Source organism: Sitophilus oryzae, unplaced genomic scaffold (genome assembly GCF_002938485.1).
Source record: "Sitophilus oryzae breed Bouriz unplaced genomic scaffold, Soryzae_2.0 scaffold_801_pilon_pilon, whole genome shotgun sequence".
NCBI lineage: Eukaryota > Metazoa > Arthropoda > Insecta > Coleoptera > Curculionidae > Sitophilus > Sitophilus oryzae.
In genome coordinates this window covers 563,487-584,438 of record NW_022147419.1, presented here as the reverse complement: position 1 = coordinate 584,438, position 20,952 = coordinate 563,487, and the positions used below count along the sequence as shown (strand labels likewise).

At 33.3% G+C, this 20,952-nt stretch overlaps 1 protein-coding gene across 1 annotated transcript in view; it reads left to right on the top strand.

Moving 5' to 3' along the window:
• The first annotated feature begins 6,621 nt into the window (after positions 1–6,621).
• LOC115888530 overlaps positions 6,622–20,952 on the top strand; it is a 239,032-nt gene continuing 224,701 nt past the window's right edge. Inside the window, 1 exon segment of the mRNA XM_030908278.1 lies at positions 6,622–6,940. Coding sequence (XP_030764138.1) covers positions 6,656–6,940 — 285 coding nt within the window. The 5' untranslated portion in view covers positions 6,622–6,655.

The window sequence follows — 20,952 nt, the reverse complement described above, 5'->3', positions numbered from 1 at the left end:
CTTCTTTTGTGTAAAAAGCTGGGGTTTTATAATATGCCTAGTCTTTTTGCAAAAAGCCGGATTATTCTATTGCCTGCGACATGTACGTATACTCCTTTTTGGATAATGTACACAGTACACTTGAGTACACCACAAATCTAACAGTAGACATGAAAATCAATGTTGAGTATGTACTAATATAATACCTATTAACATCATTGTGTTAATGACGTTCAGCAGGAACACGTAAGATGTTTCCATTCAGTTATACTCTTCCTGTGTTATTTTAAGCTATAACTATTGTGAATATTCATAAGGAGATTTAATTTCAAGTATATGCGATTTGGCTGACAAAATATATATTAAAATAGTATACTATACTAACTAATTAATTGCAAGCCCATTTATCCAAATGTACTGGAAATAATTTATAATACCATCACTTAGTAAAAGTAACATTAAACTTTTCTCTTTCTACGGTAAAATTTGTCTTATATTTTGAAGTCATTGCTGCTTGCACTAATATATCTATGGTGGCTACAATTTCTTTTTAATATCTTGGATATAATAATTAAATATATCTTTTGTATAGGATTTCTTCAGAATATTAAAAATATATTTCCCCTACAACAAATGCTCTTCAAGATTGGATTATTTGCCTCAAGGTTCTAAAGTTCTCAAGATCTTGACCATCTTGGTATGATTTAAACTCATACAGTTGTTTAGATTTAACATTTATTAAAAACGGCATATTAAGATTAATTCACACTGTTTATAAAATTATGTTTAATTATAACTCGTAATTATGAATGCAGTAATGACTATTTTTACAAGTTCGTGGTCAAGCGTACTGTGACACATAAAACTTTGTTTACACGCTAATAATAGTCAAGGCAATTTCGATTTTAGAACCTATTTTGAATATCAAATCTTCGATGTGTTACTTGAATATTTAATACTTCCAATATAAGTTTGTTTTATGCTTTTATATTATCAGATTTTTGAACTCCATAGTGGTCCCCATTTTTGAGACAAATCGTTATTTTAATGGTAAGTCCATAGTGCACTATGGGCTTCCATTTATCATTTCAGTACTATCTGTATTCGTAAGTACAGTTTTTTTGTAGGAATTCTGCAGTGTCACTTAAATTATACCTATTAATCATCTGAATCCGTAAGGTTTCCAATTTATCGAGAATAACTTTTCTAACTTTTTAAGAAGTTCAATTTGGACGGATTATTTTGACAATTTAATCAAAATAGCCAAATCAGTCCCAACTGATGACGGATGATGCGCTTACCGACGCACATCATTTCATTTGAATTTTATTTATATAAATTCTCCTTATATAATTGGTGACATGTTTTAAAACTTGACGATAAATAACCAGTGACTAGAAAAACCTGTTGGAACATAAAATATTCGATACTAAAAAAAAAACAACAAAAGATAGAATGCATATATTTCAAAATGTTTGGCAAAATGCCAAATCACCTTTACCGATGAATAGAATAAAAATACACAACAATACTTATAAATACGCTAATTTTGACGCGATTTTTGATTAGATTACGAAATGATATCTGAAGTTATTTATTAAGAAATTATTATGAATATGACCATAACGTGTAATTTCTGCTGGATTTAGTGTCACTTGACTGGACTGGATGCCATTATTGTTATTTGGTTTCTTAGATAGTTTTTTTCGTGTTTTGAATAAAATAAGCTTCATAAAGGTTGAAATTTGCTTAGCTGGTTCTTTCGAGTATCGAGATAAACAATAACTTAAAATTAGCTTTTAAAGTTATATTTAATTATTTTCTTAGTAAGTTAATATATACTAAAAATGAAATAATATTCATAAATGAGAAAACCTATTCCAATTATTGCCATATTATAATTATTTGTTTCTATAACTTTACTGGATATTTTTAGGTATCCAATTAAAAATTATTTTATTTTTACTTTAATCGAGTTACATAATGAACATAGCTTTAACCTTGACTTTTTCACAAATCTTGCTATTTGTTTTTATGCTCTTCAGTCAAGGTACTTTACAAATAGATTCAACTGTGATGGCGTTTCTAATTTTTTAACATTTGGCCAGTACACATTTACTATACACGCTTTGTAGATTAAGTACGTTTAGTTATATCCATATGTGACCTACATATCTGTCCCCATGTCTCATTCATAAATGCATAACGAGTTCATGTTTTATGCACTTATACATTATTCATAATATCTCAGACCTCGTAAAGAGACACACACACACACACAAAACTTTATATTTTAAAGGATATACAGAGTGTCCCAGAAATAAGTGCAGCTATTTTAAGTGGTGGTAGATCTGGTCAAAAGAAACATCTGTTCTCTTTACAATTTTTAAAATAAATTGAAAATAATCGAGTTATTTAACTGTGAAATTTTAAAAAGACACATTTTGAGAACCGCTGGCGATAGCCGGATATTAAGGTTTTTCAAGAGGTTTGTCAGCTTATTCGACGCCTCAAGTGAATAAACAAGTAGCACTATAAAGTTTTTTAAAATTTCCCGCCAAATGTCAAGAAAAATATAAAATTTTCATCAATTTTTTTGACAAAAAAACCTCATAGACGTGTTTGTTTGGCCGAAATATACTACCAGTTAAAATATTTGCACATATTTCTGGGACACACTGTATAGTTTGGACAAAAGTTGGACAGTTAGTTACGAGTGAAACATCACGATTATTTTTTTTTATTTTGGTGACATTGTATTATTACGCGACTGATAATTTTTCCCATATATGTTTGTCTTATTTCAGAGATAAATTATGTGCGAATTAAGCCCAGTTCTGACGACACGTCTAAAGAACCAATGAGATTTGTACAAAATTCTGTCAAAACAGCTGTCAATTTTTAATTTAGCACAGCTCTCATTGGTTGTTTGAGGTGTCAAACAGTGTCGCCAACGACAGAACGTAGTTCTGAAAACGGGGCTTTAGAATTGGTTTTATTTAAGAAACGTCTACGTGTAAAAATTTTACGCAATTTCCGTATTATATTGTTATAATTTGTATCTTGCACTGCAACCATCAATTCCAAGTTGGTCAAAGAATGTCTAGAGAAGCTCAACAAATTAGGCAAAAATAATAAAGTCCTCCTACTCTAGGTGCCAACCCACCAAGGGATAGAAGGCAATGAAAGAACAAACGATCTAGATAGAAAAGGAGCGAACACTCCACTAACTGGACCAGAACCGTTCTGCTTTCCAAGCGGAAACCAACTTAAAGAGGAATTCAAGAACCTGGAAGACCCCTTCCGTAACCTTGTTTCTGAATATGAGTATTAAGTATATTATATTTTTCAAAAGGACATAACAAAAAACCAAAAAAAAATATAAGTTTGGGTCATATTTCAAGAATGACATCTCCCAGCAAAAAACACGTTGTAGAATGTAGAATGTTTAGGAGGGGAGTTAATCACCGCGACCTTATAGATCTATTGTATGTTCCCCTTTCCTGAGTTATAACGAGTTATAACTCATCATACAGTCTCAGGGCTTTAACAAAAGCAGGTATCTGAGACGGCTCCACAGAGGCCAGCTCTCCATCCTCGACATCAGACGTACCAAAGTTCATGGCACGAAAGGTCGTCGTCTTGGCGCACTCAGTAATAAGGTGTTGTGGTGTTTCCCCATTTTTCCCACAGAATCTGCATTCGCCGTTGTTTCTCAGCTTCAGCCTACTGAGGTATTCGTTGAGGAGACAGTCTCCTGTTAGAAACCCCGTGACAATCCGAAGATTGTTTTTACTTAAATCAAGGAAAACCTTTGATATTTCTCGGTCGTAAGTTCTGAGGAACTTTTTCGAATGTCTTAGACCGTTGGAGGACACCCATTCCAAGTTACGGATGGAGTCTTCCAGATTCTTCAGTTCCGCTTTCAGTTGGTTCCCGTTTGGAAAACAGAACGGTTCTGATCCAGTTAGTGGAGTGTTCGCTCCTTTCCTAGCTAGATCATTTGCTTTTTCATTGCCTTCTATCCCTTGGTGAGCAGGCACCCAGAGTAGGAGGACTTTATTTTCTTTGCTTAATTTGTGGAGCTTCTCTAGGCATTCTTTAACCAACTTCGAATTGATGGTTACTGAGTTGATCGCGTTAAGTGCTGCTTGACTATCGGATAGGATGGCAATTTTCTGTTTTCGATAGTTCCTATCTAAGATAAATTGTACGCATCTTTCGATAGCGTAAATTTCTGCCTGAATTGCCCATTGGTTCTGAGTATTTAGTTTTCGGCCCAAATACTCCTATCCCTGTCCCTGCTTTGGTTTTCGAAGCATCAGTATACCACGTGATGGTATAGTCTTTTATATGCTGAGTAAGCGTTTCTTTCTTCCAATCCTTTTTATTACTCAATTCTACAGTGAGGTGTTTCTCAAAGTTGTAAATTCTTGGTATGTCATCCACTGGGAGTTGGAGAAGTGGAATTTTCTTTTTGAGGGCCCCTGACATGAAAATTCTCCCAGTACTGTTTCCGTCAATGACCATTCTTGTCGCATTGGCATAACTACCGACGACAATATGCAGTGGTGTTAGGTCTAGAATGGCCTCCATGTTAACACGTTACACCACTGGATTCCACGTGAAAATATTTATGAGACTAAGTTTTCACCTTTTAGATAAGTTATAAGATAAACAAAATACAGAGGGGGTCGCAAAATGTAATATTTTCAAATTTGCCCTCTATTTTATGAACCAAGGGACCTAGGACAAATTTGTGTGTAGCATCTTAGATTAGATTAGATTTCTAGAGATGATCCATTGCGACCTTCTCAGATCTAATGTGGTCGGGTAGCATCTTTGGAGAATGTAGAATGAGTGGAAGGGAGGTTAATCACCGCGAACTTAAAGATCTATTGCGTTTCCATTTTTTGAGTTATAACTCAGACATGGCAGTGCACTCTATTATAGTGGACAGCAAACTGCAGGAAAGAGGATCAATATAAAAAGACTCAGGGCAAAAACAGGTATAACATTTATTAGAGAACTTCAATACGCTGATGCCTGCACTCTATGTGCTAAAACGTTACAGCAATTACAAGAAATGTTAAACACATTATACCTGGGCATACGAGGCTTTGGGCCTAAAGCCGAACATCGATAAAACTAAAATCATGTGCACTCCCCCGGAAAATCATAACAATGCTATAAAAATCGGAGAAAAACTGTTGGAATATGTGTAGCGGAATTCAATTACCCCGGCAGCTTGATTTCGGAAAAGACTCTGAAATTCAGCACAGAATTAGCAGCGCCTCAAGAGCATTCTGGAAATTAAAACCGCAAGAAAACCGCCTACCGAAATCTCTTCTTAACGGTGAGCTTGCAGACGAGATGGTGAGAGAAAACCGGGTGGCCAACTAAAAACGTACAAGGATATTTTTTTATAAAAACTAAAGGGGAATAAGCATGCAGAATCAGTGGAAGTAAGCAGCGCACAATTGCTGTTCTCCATTCGCGAATTTCAAGTTCCAGAGCTTTACACCCTGAGCTACTCGAGAACGATTCTGAAAGGAGCTGTGCGTGATAATAATAGTTGTCTTATCTGGCATTTATATCGTCAGTAGATCATCATAAAGTACGTTCCAGAGCATAGGTCCATTTTTTAAGCTAGTCAGAGTCAGAGTGTCATATGTTATAGTACGGTAATAGAGTGGATAATGGTAAATCATTCTCAATCTTGCCATATGGTTCTTCTTTCTATTTCTCTTTCCGTTAATTCAATCAAGTATATTACTTCGAAATCGATATATTCTTCCATTTCTTTCTCAGCAGTCTCTACCATTCATGAATGTTCATCTCCATTTAGTAAATTATAATTATGGGAATATATAAGTAAGTTTCTCAGTCCTTTTCACGATAAGCTTGTTTCTTCTTGGCCGATGGACAAATCCATAAGTACTAAAGGTTTTTTCTGTTGTGACTGTTTACGATGGTAAATTTAAATTTTCTATAGTCAACATACTTATTTTAGGGCCAAAAATATTACCGCTAATTTTGTATTGTGCCAGTCAGTGCTTCCATAACGAGATTTACTTGTGAAAAATACTTTGGATACCTTGTAATTTCACAGATGAACTCCTATCAATCAACAGCTTCAGTTCAGTCAATTCACAGCAATTCAGCTGCACAACTGCGTGAATGGAGGACAGTAAATAGAACGCAGTGGAGAAGAATTGTAAACTCGGTTAACAACGACAACAAGGTAATGAAATTTTTGAATGTCCGGAGTGCGGAAGGGAAATAACATCACGTATCAGGCTTGTCAGTTACAGAAAATCTGATGAAAAAGAAACGCTTGGTGCAACCATCTTCAGATGCATGTCAAATATTCGTCAGCCAGTAATGGCAGTAAGTGAGTGTGGGTATTCGGCTTTACAAAAAAAACTCCGTTTCTCCCGGACTATTTCTAGACGCTCCTGCGTATACCCGGATCGCCGCGCCGTCATCTCCCACCACTCGCTCTCTTCGGCATCCTCCGGGCCGGAACGCCGCCGCCGCCACCGGCGCGCCGCCTCCAGTATCGAGCGGAACGCGCGACGATCAACCCATATACGCGGTCGCACAACGACACACAAAATCTACCGGCAGATCTCGCGTTATCATGATAACAACAGACCAAGTCGAATAAAGTGCCATGAGCGCGCCCCAAAGAGACCCGGGGGAGTCGGGGGACGACTCCCCCGCGTCCGGAAAGCGACTCAAGGAGACGGTGAGCTTCTACGAAAAAGTGTGGACGGGCAGGGCCGGTCCCGGAGGCGAGGGTATCGCGATGGACGTGGACCAGCTGGAAAGGCGGCTGGCCGAGGAGAGGGCCAGGCACCTGGAGGCTGTGAGGGGCGAAAGTAGCCCCACGCCGACGTCCCTGAGGAAGGTGACGAGGAAGGAGGAGAGTCGAACGGGTCCAGAAGAGAGCTTTCAGGCAGGATACTTTTTTTTAATGTTTTTAAAAAAACTGTGGTTCTTATTTTCGGGTTGGAGATAATGTGCGATGAGAGAGTTATCAGCGCTAAATATTAGTTTTGGTGAATGGCCGTTAAAATTAAGTGGTAATGAATATTTTAATATTAATTATTCACAATCCAAATTATTTGAAGTGAGCGAAGTAAAGCCACGCAATTGAAAAATTTAAAGAGAAAATGTAGGATTTAAAAAAAGAATGGTTTATCATTTTACTGACTTATCTTTTTCCTTATATTGTCGTTTTATCATAACATTTCTGGACTTCAACAACTAACTTTTAAATGACACTTTCGTACTGTATGATCGAACAAAAAAAAACGGCGTCAAAGACGGCTGGGGAATGACAATCGATGATAATTTTGGCGAGGTCAATCTCTAGACGTTATTTACTAAAAATTGGCATAAAACGTCTCAAAAATTAATACTAATTATAGAAAGATTGAAAGGGAAGAACGTTTCCAGAAACACAAATCTATTTCCCAAAAAAATATTTTTTTTCAAACGTCACAAAAGTATTAATTTTTGCGACGTGATTGACAATACAAAAAAGTCATTTTAACACCTAGGCATAAAAGTAAAGCACTTTTACGCCTAAGCACAAAAGTACGAAAATATGTACCTATATTATTAAACTGACATAAAGAAAGTGCCAAATTCAGCGAGCGTAACCATAGTTTCTCGAAATATAGTTACATAGAAGTTATGATTTTTAAATCTTTTTATATTATTTGGAACGTTTGAAATTATTTAAAAAATTATTTGTGGCGTTTGAAAAAAAATTGCATGTTCTATTCGGAGTAAAAATTACTTTTTGTGCCTCGGCTGTAGTCAAACGTACAGCTGAAAAAGAAAAAGTGTCATTTTTACTCCTAATAAAACAATATACTATTTTCTCCAATTTTTAACTACACCATTTAAAAATAATTTTTTACTCAATAAAAATAATTATAACCTTCTTAAAGAAGAGTCCCGGCTAAGTAAATGACAAGTAGGGCTTGACCTCGCCAACATTATCATCGATTGTCATCCCCTGCCCACTTTTTTTTCGTATGGTATTAAATGGGGCCGTAAACTCTGCGTTTTACAAATTCTTATGAATGAAATAAGACTGAGTTAAGAGTAATACACGCAATTAATAGTAATTTTTTATACAAGACGATAAAATGGTATTTTATCGTCTGCAAAGGTATTTTATCGTCGACCAAAAAGATTAATTCACGAGCGATGAAATCGCCAGTGAAATAATTTCGGGAGACCATAATGCAATTTTATCGTCTTGTATAAAACAATATTTTTTTCCACAGCGAGTTACGTTTTAAAATACTATATTATTCAGAAATTATTATTTCAAGGAATTTATTACGAGTAGAAAAAATATTGTTCTTGGTTTGCGTTGGTTTCTATGTAATTTGACAAATAAATAAAGCTGTCTCTTTAGTTGTCAGTTTTGAGTCAATATTTTTTAATTCTCTTTCGTGTTGATTGTTGATTGAATTGGAGCCAGAAATGGCTCAAAACGAAATAAGTAAATTACCAACAGATATTCAGGCTGAGGCGACAAACGCCATATCCAAACTACTTCCATTTAAATTCCGAATAACTTATGAAAAGCAATACAAAAATTTTCGAAAATGAAAGCAATTAAAAAACGTGCGAGAAGAAATAAAGTTTTTAACCTATCCTCGCTGTTAAAGTATCATTTAATCTACCCTTGCGGTTAAAGTACTATTTAATCTACTATGTTTGATAGATATAAGGCAATTTTAACAGTTGCTATGGAAAAAAATAATTTAAATTTCACTAACTTATTTTTTTCTTTATTGTCTTTTACCATTATTACATTTTGTGTCGTTCAAGACTTCAATAATCGATAGAAGAATATCTTTAAAATGACACTGTAATGTAATGTCAAATCATTGTCAAATGTAATAAGCTGTAAATATACTGCGTCTTAAAAATTCCTTATAATGGAACTTCCAAAATGATAATAATATTGACATAAAACTTGATTGAGTTGGGATAATTTTTTAAAACCGATTTTTTTTAGCGATGAGATACCTGTAATGAGAAAAAGATGTATTTTAATATGTAGTTCAAAAATAAATGCTTAAAATATTAGGATAAACGATTTTGCAATATATTTAATATTTATGTAAAGTCTACAAAAAAAATAATCATCTTAAAAAAATATAGGATTTCGAAGTAATTCTATACTTCAAATGATAGCTGATCATTATTTTAAGGATCAGCTGATCATTCATTTCATGTACTGAGACTGACCCCTCTCCCTTGTGTGATTTTGGTGAAAACCTAAGTTTTAGCTTATAATTAATGAAACATTTTAATACTTCTAAATATACTGTCACTGTTAACCAGAGTCTCCTGAGAAGTGAACTCCAGAAATACAATAGTAAAATGTCCATAATAGAAAACTTTGCTTTAAGGGTTGACCGGCACCAATGCCTATTTATTATAGGCCTATTAAGTCTAGTTCCAAGAATGGAATATGACACTTTATTTATTCATTCTTTTTAATCATTTTGATGTATCTGAAAATTAATTTTCTTTAAATCACAAGAGAGTTATACCATAAGTAAGATTATACCATATCATCAAAAAAAAACGGCGTGAGAGGTGGCTTAAAAATGAAGATTGCTGTCATTTTATATGTAAAACTAGCGTGTACCAGCGACTTTGTTCGCGTCGAATTAATCAAATGTAATGGTGATGATAAAGCAAAGCAAGAATTTCCATTAACATACAAACTGGATAAAATTTTCTCACATTTATGTCAGCATGAGAAAAAATATTATTATATAACTTGGTAATATTTGAGGGGTAGTTTCGTCTCGTTGGAATTTGACTTTCGAAAAATCCGTTTGCCAAAAATAAGCTTTTTACGTCAAGCAGTTTAAGCAGAATCGTGGTTAAGAAATTACCCAACTTTTTGGAACACCCTGTATGATTTTATAAAAAATTTCAAAATATGTAAAAAACCAAATAAATTATGCTTGTCAACGCGTTTTCCCGAAAGACTAACCGTTTTTTAAATAACAAATATTGTAATATTTGAGGGGCGTTTTCACCCTCTTGGAATTTGAGATTCGAGAAACCCCTCCTTATCGAACCTCTACACCCCACAGTCAATCCGTTTGCGAAAAATCAGCTTTAAACGTCAAGCAGTTTAAGCAGAATCGTGATTACTCAATGGTCATATTTTATGAAACATCCTGTATAAATTTATAAAAAATCTTAAAATATGTAAAACAACAAAATAAAATATAAGTGTTTAAGAGTTTTTCCGAAAAACTCACCGGTTTTTAAATAAAAAATATTTTAATATTTGAGGGATAGTTTCACCCCCTTAGAATTTGAGTTTCGAAAAATCTCTTTTTATCGAACCTCTACACCCTAAAGTCAATCTGTTTTCCAAAAATCAGCTTTTTACGTCAAGCGCTTTAAGCACGATCGTGATTAATCAATGACCAGATTTTTCGAAACACCCTGTATACATTTTTAAAAAATCTTAAAATACGTAAAAAAACAAAATAAAATATACGTGTTTAAGCATTTTTTCGGAAACTTGACCGTTTTTTAAATAAAAAATATTGTAATATTTGAGGAGTGGTTTCACCCTCTTGGAACTGGAATTTCGAAAAATCCCTTCTTATCGGTTTGAGCAGGATCGCGTGATTAATCACTATGTCAGTCACTTAAGGATTTTATATATTAGTATAGATTACATGGGTAATGACACAGATCGTCATTTCGAAGCCTACTGGGCGCGATTTTCGATCCCACGGTACTTTATCCAACTCAAATATTGAAAAAAATAAAAATTTTAATAAATCTCTAATTACATAAAATTTTAATAAATATCTTTAATTAAAAATTTACTTAATACATAATAATATTTATTTTTTTAATTAATATATATACCGATATCTTACTATTACAACTAAAATATGAAAATTAATTAGGTTTTCGAAAAATATTTCATAAACATTATATTCTTCAAGAGATGTATTAAATTAACACCGCTAAAATATGAAAAATTTAAAATTTATATTATCTTTCAATTATTATTAATCAAAATGGACTTGATAATAATAAGTTTTGTAAGTGAAATATATGTAAGATTACATTTCTAGAAATTCTATAAACTAAAGGTCAAAGTATTGGGTATCCAATTCTTACTTTGTACGGTTTCCGCAATTTACATACATACATATACATGAATTAATTACCATTGATTACATTACCTCATGTCTTTCAATGTTTCAGTCAGCTTTTATATGTCTGTTTTTTAACATTTTCGTAAAAAAGTAATTACCTATGTTATTTTCGATTATTTACCACTTAATTTAGAATTAATTTAGTATTTAATTTATTTGTTTACAGTGGTTAGAAGACAAACACATTTATATATTTAAAATTTTATTAACCTTTTGTTTTAATTATAATTATATCATAAATTGGTTGCAAATTAATATTTCAGACAGGTATAACAATGATTTGCTTCAGTGATGTGGCACTCAGAATTGTTAAGGATTATATCATTTCCCTGACGATTTAGTCAGTAGGTACTGTTTATAATGAATTTTAAATTTCTATACTATATTAAGCTCAAGATACAAAAGTCCACCTAAATCTCAGATAAATAAATAAACATAGAGATACCTAATAAATTCTAATATCACAATATTAAAGTGAAATGCGAAACAAAAATAAGCATTCACACTGCGTGTCCCCATTCTTAGTTAGAGTTATACTCTTAGGTTATACCCCATTTCACTAGGTCGACTTTTACTAGAGCAACGTCGGTCCTAATCCTATTAAGTGTTCTTAAGCTTTTTCAATCCAAGTGGATCCCGTTGCGTTGGTTGGATCTTGATGTAAAGGGAACCTTCTAGTTGTTCTACATTTACAGTGTTTAGGAAACTTCTACGGGATTTCAGTCGTCTCGGAGGTGTTTCAGCTGCATAAAGTGAATGCCTGTTATCGAACGATTGCCGGAATCTTTTCCAACTGAAGTTCACTACAACGTGTTGCGGAGGAGTTGAAGAATGCTGCCCTGTATAACTTGTTTAGCTGTGTTGTCTTCACGCAGCCAGTAGTTATTCTGCACATCTCATTCAGAGCCACATCGACTTGCTTAGCATAGGCAGGTCTGCACCAAACAGAACAAGCATATTCACCAGCTGAGAAACATAAGGCTTGTGCTGAGTTGTTGGATTAGCGCCCCACCTACTTACACAGAGCTTTTTCAGCAGGTGATTTCTCGTGGTGACTTTGTGTTTGGTTTTCTGACAATGGTGCTTGTAAGTCGGGTTGTACTAGATAGATCGCTGACTCAAGTATTTCGGATGATCCTGGTGTTGTAAAATATTACCCTCCCACATAATGTTTAGCTTGCGTCTAGCTTTTCTAGTGTACAGGTGGAAAGCGCAAACTTGAGTTTTAGACGGATTGGGTCTCGGAGAGCTGACTGAGTTCTGTGACTTGTGCATTGAAGTTCTTCTCAATATCGTTAAACTGACCTACAATAGAATTTCCAAAAATATCAGATTTCTTGTACAAGAAATCTTAGAAATCGTGAATAATAGCGTGAATCGTACAAGTGTCCAAAGGATATTAAAAAAACACCAACAACAAGTTCTACCCGTACAAAATTCAGTTGGTACAAGAACTCAACGAAGACGATTTTGATCGTCGCTTGCAATTTTGTGAAACTATGAGTGAACGAGTGGCGAATAATAATAATTTCCTATTTAATGTGTGTTTTTCGAATGAGTGTACAACTTAACAAGTATAGCTAGAGACGTGAGAAATATAAAATAACACGCGACCGGTGCTATCCCCAAGTCTCTTCCTATATTTGTACAACTGTACTTTCTTTTTGAAAGGTGTAGTTAATCGGCACAACTGTCGGTACTGAGCTGAGGACAACCCCAGGGTTTTCCAGGAGGTGCACACACAAAACCCTCAGAAATTGAACGTGTGGGCTGGTATTTTTGGAAATTCTATTGTGGGTCAGAACTACCGCACCTGATCATTCAACCTTGTGGCAAGTGAAAAAATGCGTAAACATCTAGAAATAATAAGAAAAAACAGCAAATTGGTCGAAGGAATTTATCCTTATCATTTACTCTGATAAATGTTTAAATAAACCTTTCAAATTTCAATCCTTCATATTTCCTCAATGATTTGACCAATTTTCAAAAACGAAACGGGGAAATATAGAGAATAGAAAGCCCTTTTCATTGCGGCGCCAATTGACACCCCTTCCCATTTGAAAAAAGTTGGGGGATGACACCCCCGCTTAGAGGGTTGAAGATTTTGCAATCATTTTTGGGGTAAAAGTTGTCCCCCTCACAAACAAAATTGACGTGTTTTTGAATTTTTTGAAAAGAAAATACCATGGCCGTTATGCCTTGCGGAACGTTTTCGATAAGCCACCCTGTATGTTATTACATCATTCGAGCCAGCACACTTCTCTGAGGAAGACTGTTCTTTTGTTTTCTCCATCGGCTCTTCTTTCCGTCCAGCGTAACGTAGAATCTCCTGTTTTCTGTTTTGTAATATAGATTCAATAATTGTCGTCAGTTGATAAACCCCCTTGTAGTCTAATTTCGTGGGCGTACAGCGAAAATCCACTAAGTCACATTTTTGGTTGAATTGGATTAAACACACCACTATGTCCAGTTTTTCACGGCCTTTAACATGAAAAACCCATTAAGTCCAATTTCGGCATCCTTATAATATAATATTGCCGAAATTGGACTTAATGGGTTTTTCATGTTAAAGACCGTGAAAAACTGGACATAGTGGTGTGTTTAATCCAATTCAACCAAAAATGTGACTTAGTGGATTTTCGCTGTACGCCCACGATTTATTCTAATTTATTGTCAATCATAGAAAACTTATAATAAACGAAAAGTACTTCAAAAGTCACTAAACTATGAGTACTTGCTTGCAAAAAATAAAATTTAATTAAACCGGTATCGGCAATAGCGTTGCGAGATTAGACAGCGGTATTAAAGCAATAAAAAAAAACAATTAAAACAAATACAGAAAATGCCATTAACTCAGTGGTAGTGATGAGCTTTGGCTTTGACTGCTAGTTGTAGGTGGCTAGCAGTTGACTGCCAGAAACACGCAGAAACTAAAAAACAAGCGAAGATGACCAGCTGGTACTCAATAAGCTGTGGTTTTATTGAATTATGTACTATTAAAAAAATTATAACATTTTTTAGTATCCTTTTCGTACATAGTACATAGTACATTCTTTAGTAATTGTTATTTTTTTATAGTAATCTTATACAAAAATAATATAATTATTTAAGTTCTAATTCCTATAGTTGTGCAAAACTTTTTTATTTTATGAACTAGTGTAGAATTTGCAAATTTAAAGCACATGTATTAATCATAGACTATTTATAAATTTAATATATTCAAGTCATCTGATACTTTTCAGAATGTTTCTAACATTAAAAACAAACAATAATTTTACATATATAGCAATGATGTTATTTAAATGAAGCGCCAGTTTTGTTGATATAAAGATAACAATTTAAGAGAACTAATATTAGTAAGATAAGAATTTTTGGATCGTATCTTTTTATACGTACTCGTGCATATGGTACCTGTTATTATAAAAGCGATAAGATAGGAGATCATAGATATTACTGGATTCAGTGTTTCGTGTTTTAATTAGCATGCATATAATAAAAACAAGTGCTAATAAATCAATCTATTCCTATTATTAAAACAAAAATCTATAGTTTTTTTTGAAAAAATCACTACTTATAATTCTAGTCAGTTATACCGGGTGCGTCTCAAAAGTGGCTCACCCCTATAACTTTTTTATTTTTTCAAATAAAAAAAAAACAGATTTGGTATGTTAGTATATGACATAAATTAGGATTGATTGACGTATTCAATTGTTTTCGGTCACTTCCTGTTTCACCGGAAATGACTACAACTTTTGATTTTTAAATGGCATCCTCGGTATTTTACATCTAGAGTGCCATGGCTGTGTTAAAAAGACCAATTTTTAATCAAGGAGCCTTGGAAAAATAGATTTGATCGTCTAATGTTTTTCGTGTCTTGTCCTGGGCGGTTAAAAAATGCCTAAATCATATTTTTAACCATATCTCAATTTTTTCAAATGGAATGAGAGTGATTAGCATATTTGGAAGAAGCATTTTTTTACGAATAATTTGGTACCTCACATTTGGTATTTCGAGTCCAATTGTCGTGACATTTTTGGCCATGACACTCTAAGTTAAAATTTAAAATGCTATTTTTTTTTAATTGAAAAAGTCAAATGAAAATGACATTCTATTCAGAATGTCATTTTTTATTAATTGAAGTAAAAAATACCGAAGATGTCATTTAAAAATCAAAAGTTGTGGCTATTTCTGGTGAAACAGGAAGTGACCGAAAAGAATTGAATACGCCAATCAATCCTAATTTATATACTAACATACAAAATCTCGTTTTTTTATCTGAAAAAATAAAAAAAGTTATAGGGGTGAGCCACATTTGAGACGCACCCTGTATAGAACCCGTTAATAGTATTTGATATAAATGATAATGATAAATATAAAAAAATATATCAAAAATTATTTCTACGAATTATAAACTTGGATGAAAATGCCACTTAGAGATAGAAAATGGTATACAAAAATAAAAAATATATTAACTTTATGATTGGATGAATGATTTAAAGATATGTATGTAGGTATTACTGAGAATTTGCATAAAAGTTTTAGAAAAACAATTGTAGAGATTACTAAAACGCTTTACAATCTGGTTTAAAAAAGTAATAAAAGTGATCATAAAAAGGGTAAATGGGGAAATAAAAATATAACGTATATTCCAAACAGCTTACTTTTCTAAAATTTTTCGGTTTTTTTGGAAATAAAGTTTAAGCACGATCAAAATTTGATAAAATCTATCCAACGAGAGGTTAAATGATAGTGACAGTTGACATCTGTCATTTGTATATAGAAGTAAATTGAATTTTCTATTATTTTTTAGATGTCGTCTGTCGATATCTTCTCTGGCCCGTTGGGCAGATTATACCAATTCTTTACATATCTACTAATAGAGTAAACAGATTAGCTATTGATAGCCCTTCAATTTTGATTTATTTGATCATATTCTTTTTGTTAAATTCTATTCCGGGAGTTACGTCAAGTACTTCCACTGTTTAGGTACTTAGTATTCACTGCAGATAAAATATTTATGTATGCTAAACACTTGTGTTCAAATCAGTAAACGATAGTTCTCTTTGATGGTTTGTTTTGTTACAAAAAGAACTAAATTATATATATTTTTTGTTCTTAACACGTGATCATGATAGTTTATCTAATCTAATGCTTGGTTCAGAGATTTTTTAATCTTATTTTTGTACAGACTGATGACAGTAGAGAAGACAGTAGACACTAGACCTGACGAAAGAGTTTTTATCTGTACTAGAAGAACTAGAATTACTTACTTTATTGGAACACTAATGTTGTAATTAATAGATTTATTGAAAAGAAACTAACAAAACAGACACGAAGAATTAACCGAAAAATTGAAGAACAGTTATTGCAGGTCAAATAATGTTAATGCTATATTCTTCATCATGGAGTAATAACTACATGTAGTCCAAATATGTGTAACAATAACTAAAAAGAACAAGTGTTATTAGGGTTCAATGTCCCATTCTACGAATGTTTACTATCTACAATAGCCGCAGATACAGCGTATATTACGATGTAGTTAGAATGTTTATAGAATGTTTACAGAATGTTTGGGAGAGGTGTTAATCACCGGGACCTTACAGATCTATTGTGTGTCCTCCTTTCTTGAGTTATAATGAGTTATAACTCATCATACAGTCTCAGGGCTTTGACAAAAGAATCTGAGACGGCTCCACAGAAGCCAGCTCTCCATCAGTCGCACGAAAAGTTTATGGTATGAATGGTTGGCATCTCGGCGCACTCAGTGATGAGGTGTTCTGATGTTTCCCCATTTTCTCCACTGAATCTTCATTCGCCGTTGTTTCTTTGCTTCAATCTACTGAGGTGTTCGTTAAGGAGACGGTGTCTTTTTAAAAATCCCGTGACAATCCGAAGATTGTTCTTACTTAAATCAAGGAAATCTTTGATTTTTCTCGGTTGTAAGTTCTGAGAAATTTGTTTGAGTGTCTTAGACCGTTGGAGGATTCCCATTCGAGGTTACGGATGGAGTCTTCCAAGTTCTTGCGTTTCGCTTTAAGCTGGTTTCCACTTGGAAAGCAGAACGGTTCTGGTCCAGTTAGTGGAGTGTTCGCTCCTTTTCTAGCTAGATCGTTTGTTTTTTCATTGTCTTCTATCTCTTGGCGAGCTGGTAACCAGAGTAGAAGGACTTTATTTTCTTTGCCTAATTTGTTCAGCTCCTCTAGACAATATTTGACAAACTTCGAATTGATGGTTACTGAGATGATCGCTTGTAGTGTTGCTTTACTATCGGATAAAATGGTTATTTCTGGTTTTCTAAGGTAAATTGTACACATCTGTCAGGATTGATAAATAAAAACTCCGCCATCTTCTTCATGTAATATGCACGAAGTATTTAGTGAATTAAAGCACAATTAAAGTGTGGATGCTCTAAATTAAAAAAAAATAACTGTAGCAGATTAATTAGCTATTTATTGACTAGACTGTAGATTTTGCTGTGAACTCTTTTAATCGATGTTCATTTAAAGTTATGGCTCCTCTTTACCTTCTCTACTTAATTTTCCGAAGTTGAAAGCAAATGAGATGTGAGATTTGAGTATTCAAAATCTTTCTGCAAACGCGTTCCTAATTGCAAGCTAAGATTCTTAGCTAACAACTTCTAGGTTCTAATTAATTCTGATGGTTTGAATAAAGTTGAACTTGGAGAGTTGTTTATTTTAGGATTGGCATTTTCTCAACTGCAGCGTGCGCTTTAGTAAACATTTTAATTATACCATTTCGCGTATAAATGTACCGTCCACCGTATTGTGTTCACCTGATCAAATATTTGTTCCGTTTTGCATACGCGATTCCAAGGCTGCCCTGACCGGCAGCCCGCTAATTTTAGACATGACACTCGCCTCTGTCATTACAGGCGCCTAGCACTGTCACTCGTTTTAAGCGATATACAGGGTGTATATCACTACATTATATTATTCTCATATTCTATTACATAATATACTTCTCATATTCGCCTGGCATTTTATTATCAAATTTTTGTTTGTTGTTTAGTTACTTTTGCTTTTGTGTGGGTCAAAATAGATATAAACCATAGAATAGGGACTGTCTAAACGTGAGTACTTTGTGATATAAACGATGTTCGTTATCGATATATTGTTTTCCTATTTTTCTTATCATTTCTCAAAGGCCTCGTATATATGTATGTATTTGTTTATATATTGTGTATTATTCGCGTTGTGTATATTATTTTTGGTTTATATCTCCATTTAATAAATTATCGTTTGAACATATTATATTGTTTTGACCTTAATATACAAGGTGAGTCTTGAATAAGTGCAAATATTTTTAAGGCTGGTAGATCTCGATACAAAAAACATATTTTCTCTTTACCGTTTTTCAGATAAGTCCAAAATAACCGAGCTATTTTACTTTGAAAATTAAAAAAAATGTGGTAATTTCTAGGTTTTATTTTTTTGTAAATTTAATTTGCTACCCGTTTTGTCATAATTTCAAGAAATTATGTGTTTTAATTAAAAATTTAAAAAAATCCAAAATTTTTTTCAAAAAATTCTGAATTTTCAAATTTGGAAAACCTCAAAGACGTGTTTCTGTTGTCGAAATATATCTACCGCCCTAAAAATATTTGCACTTAGTTAAGACTCACCCTGTATAAACATTCAATAACACCTATTTTACACTTATAGTGTAGTTAGATGAATAATTTAGATAGGTATCTGTTTGTACTTGTTGGTTTTCTGTAACATCTAAAATTAGTTAATTTTGAAACTTTGACGCTCAAATATCAAGAAATGACAAACGATTATTTCTCTTTACTTCCAAAGTAAATTTGGAAATTCTTCGAAAGTTATATCACAATATAACCTCACAATCTGAATGTGTACAAAGGCGTTCACCAAGTGAAGAATGTAATGCTATGTCTAATATTAGAAAACAAAATGTCAATGCAATTGTAGTCCAAAAAGTTTACAGGAGACTATTGTGATTTTCTAAAGAATTTGGTATACCTACTAAAAAAGTTAGATTGTGTCTAAATAATTAGAAAAGTCTTGATTTCAAAATTAGTTAAAATTAGTCAAATAATGCAAGTTGAGTATATGTTTAAACATTGTGTATATATCATATCGTCATATCTCTATCATATATTCTCAAAACGCGATTTGATTAATGACCCACAAAGAAAATATCAATTATTTAGTGCAAACGTCTTTCGAAAAAAGTAGAAAATATTGTGATTTTGTTTCACCCTATATACATATAACCAAATAATTTTGTACGTAAACGTTCAATCCATTTAATGTTTAAAAAAGCACTCACGTTTTAATTTTCTTGCACTTTTTCATTTACACCTTGTATAGTCGAATAAATAATTGTAACAACTTAAAAGAATAAATAGGAGTAATGCAACGAAACGCAATACAACGCAAAATAACTATTATTATTTTTAAGCGTTAATTCATTGTCAAGATTGCCACATCATTTTTTTCCCATGATAAAATGGTTTGACCGCGGCGCCAGGGTTTGGTTGTTTGATTCGACTTTCACTATTGTTGACAGTGTTGCCGGCTTGTTCTAAAAATAAAGAAACTTTTAGGTTATCAATATTATCTATATCAACCACATGAGAAATTTGCCTTAATTTTAGATTTTGTGGATTTGTTTGTCTTTACTGTGCTTAATAAATTTTAGTAGACGGTTTTTTATATTTTTTATTGCTATATACAGGGTGAATCTTAAAAATCTGCAAATATTTATAGGTGTGCTATGTTTCGACCTTAGGAACTATAAGGTTTCTTTCGCAAAAAAAGATGTTGAACATCGTGCATTTTCTTTTAAATTTTCTTGTGTATTTTAGAAAACTTTTTAGAACTGCCTGTTCACCGCAAATTTTCCCATGGTATAATTACTCAATCTTTGATATTACCATGGTTACGACGCTAAAACAGATGCAAATACAGAAAAAAACCGGTGGCTCTCAACATTTTTTGATAATAAATCCGTTTTTTAATTTCAAAGTTGATTAAAGCTTGATTTTCATGCATCCGTTGTGCGACGATACGATGATACGATATTAATTTTATTGGTTGAATTTAAACACAGAAACGGTTAACCAATCGAAGCCTTTAAATTCAACCAATAAAATTAATATCGTATCATCGTATCGTCGGACAACGGATGCATGAAAATCAAGCTTAACTCGGTTATTTTGGACTTATTTGAAAAATGGTAAAGAGAATATATGTTTCTTTTATCGAGATCCACCACCCCTGAAAATATTTGCACTTATTTAAGACTCTAAGCACTATTAAGACTATTTAAGCCTGTATATTTACTTAAATAGCTCTTTCGAAATCGAAATTTCATCTTCTTATAGTACCATCTTCTCAACAATCGCGGCGAAACACTGTCTGTCCTATGCAGCTCGAAATAGTTCGTGTGAGTTCAGTCCAGTCCAGTCTCATAAGTTTTTCAACCAAGACTGCTTGCGTCTCCCAAGGCCTCTTCTGCCTTCTACCTTTCCTTCTATAATCAACTTCAGAAACTTTGCTCTGCTACTGCGCATGACATGGCCCAGGTATGCTGTCTTTCGTTTTTTTATATTTGCAATTAATTTCCTTTCCTTGTTAAGCCTCCCAAGAACCTCTTCATTACGTACATGATCTGTATATTTACTTAAATAGCTCTTTCGAAATCGAAATTTCATCTTCTTATAGTACCATCTTCTCAACAATCGCGGCGA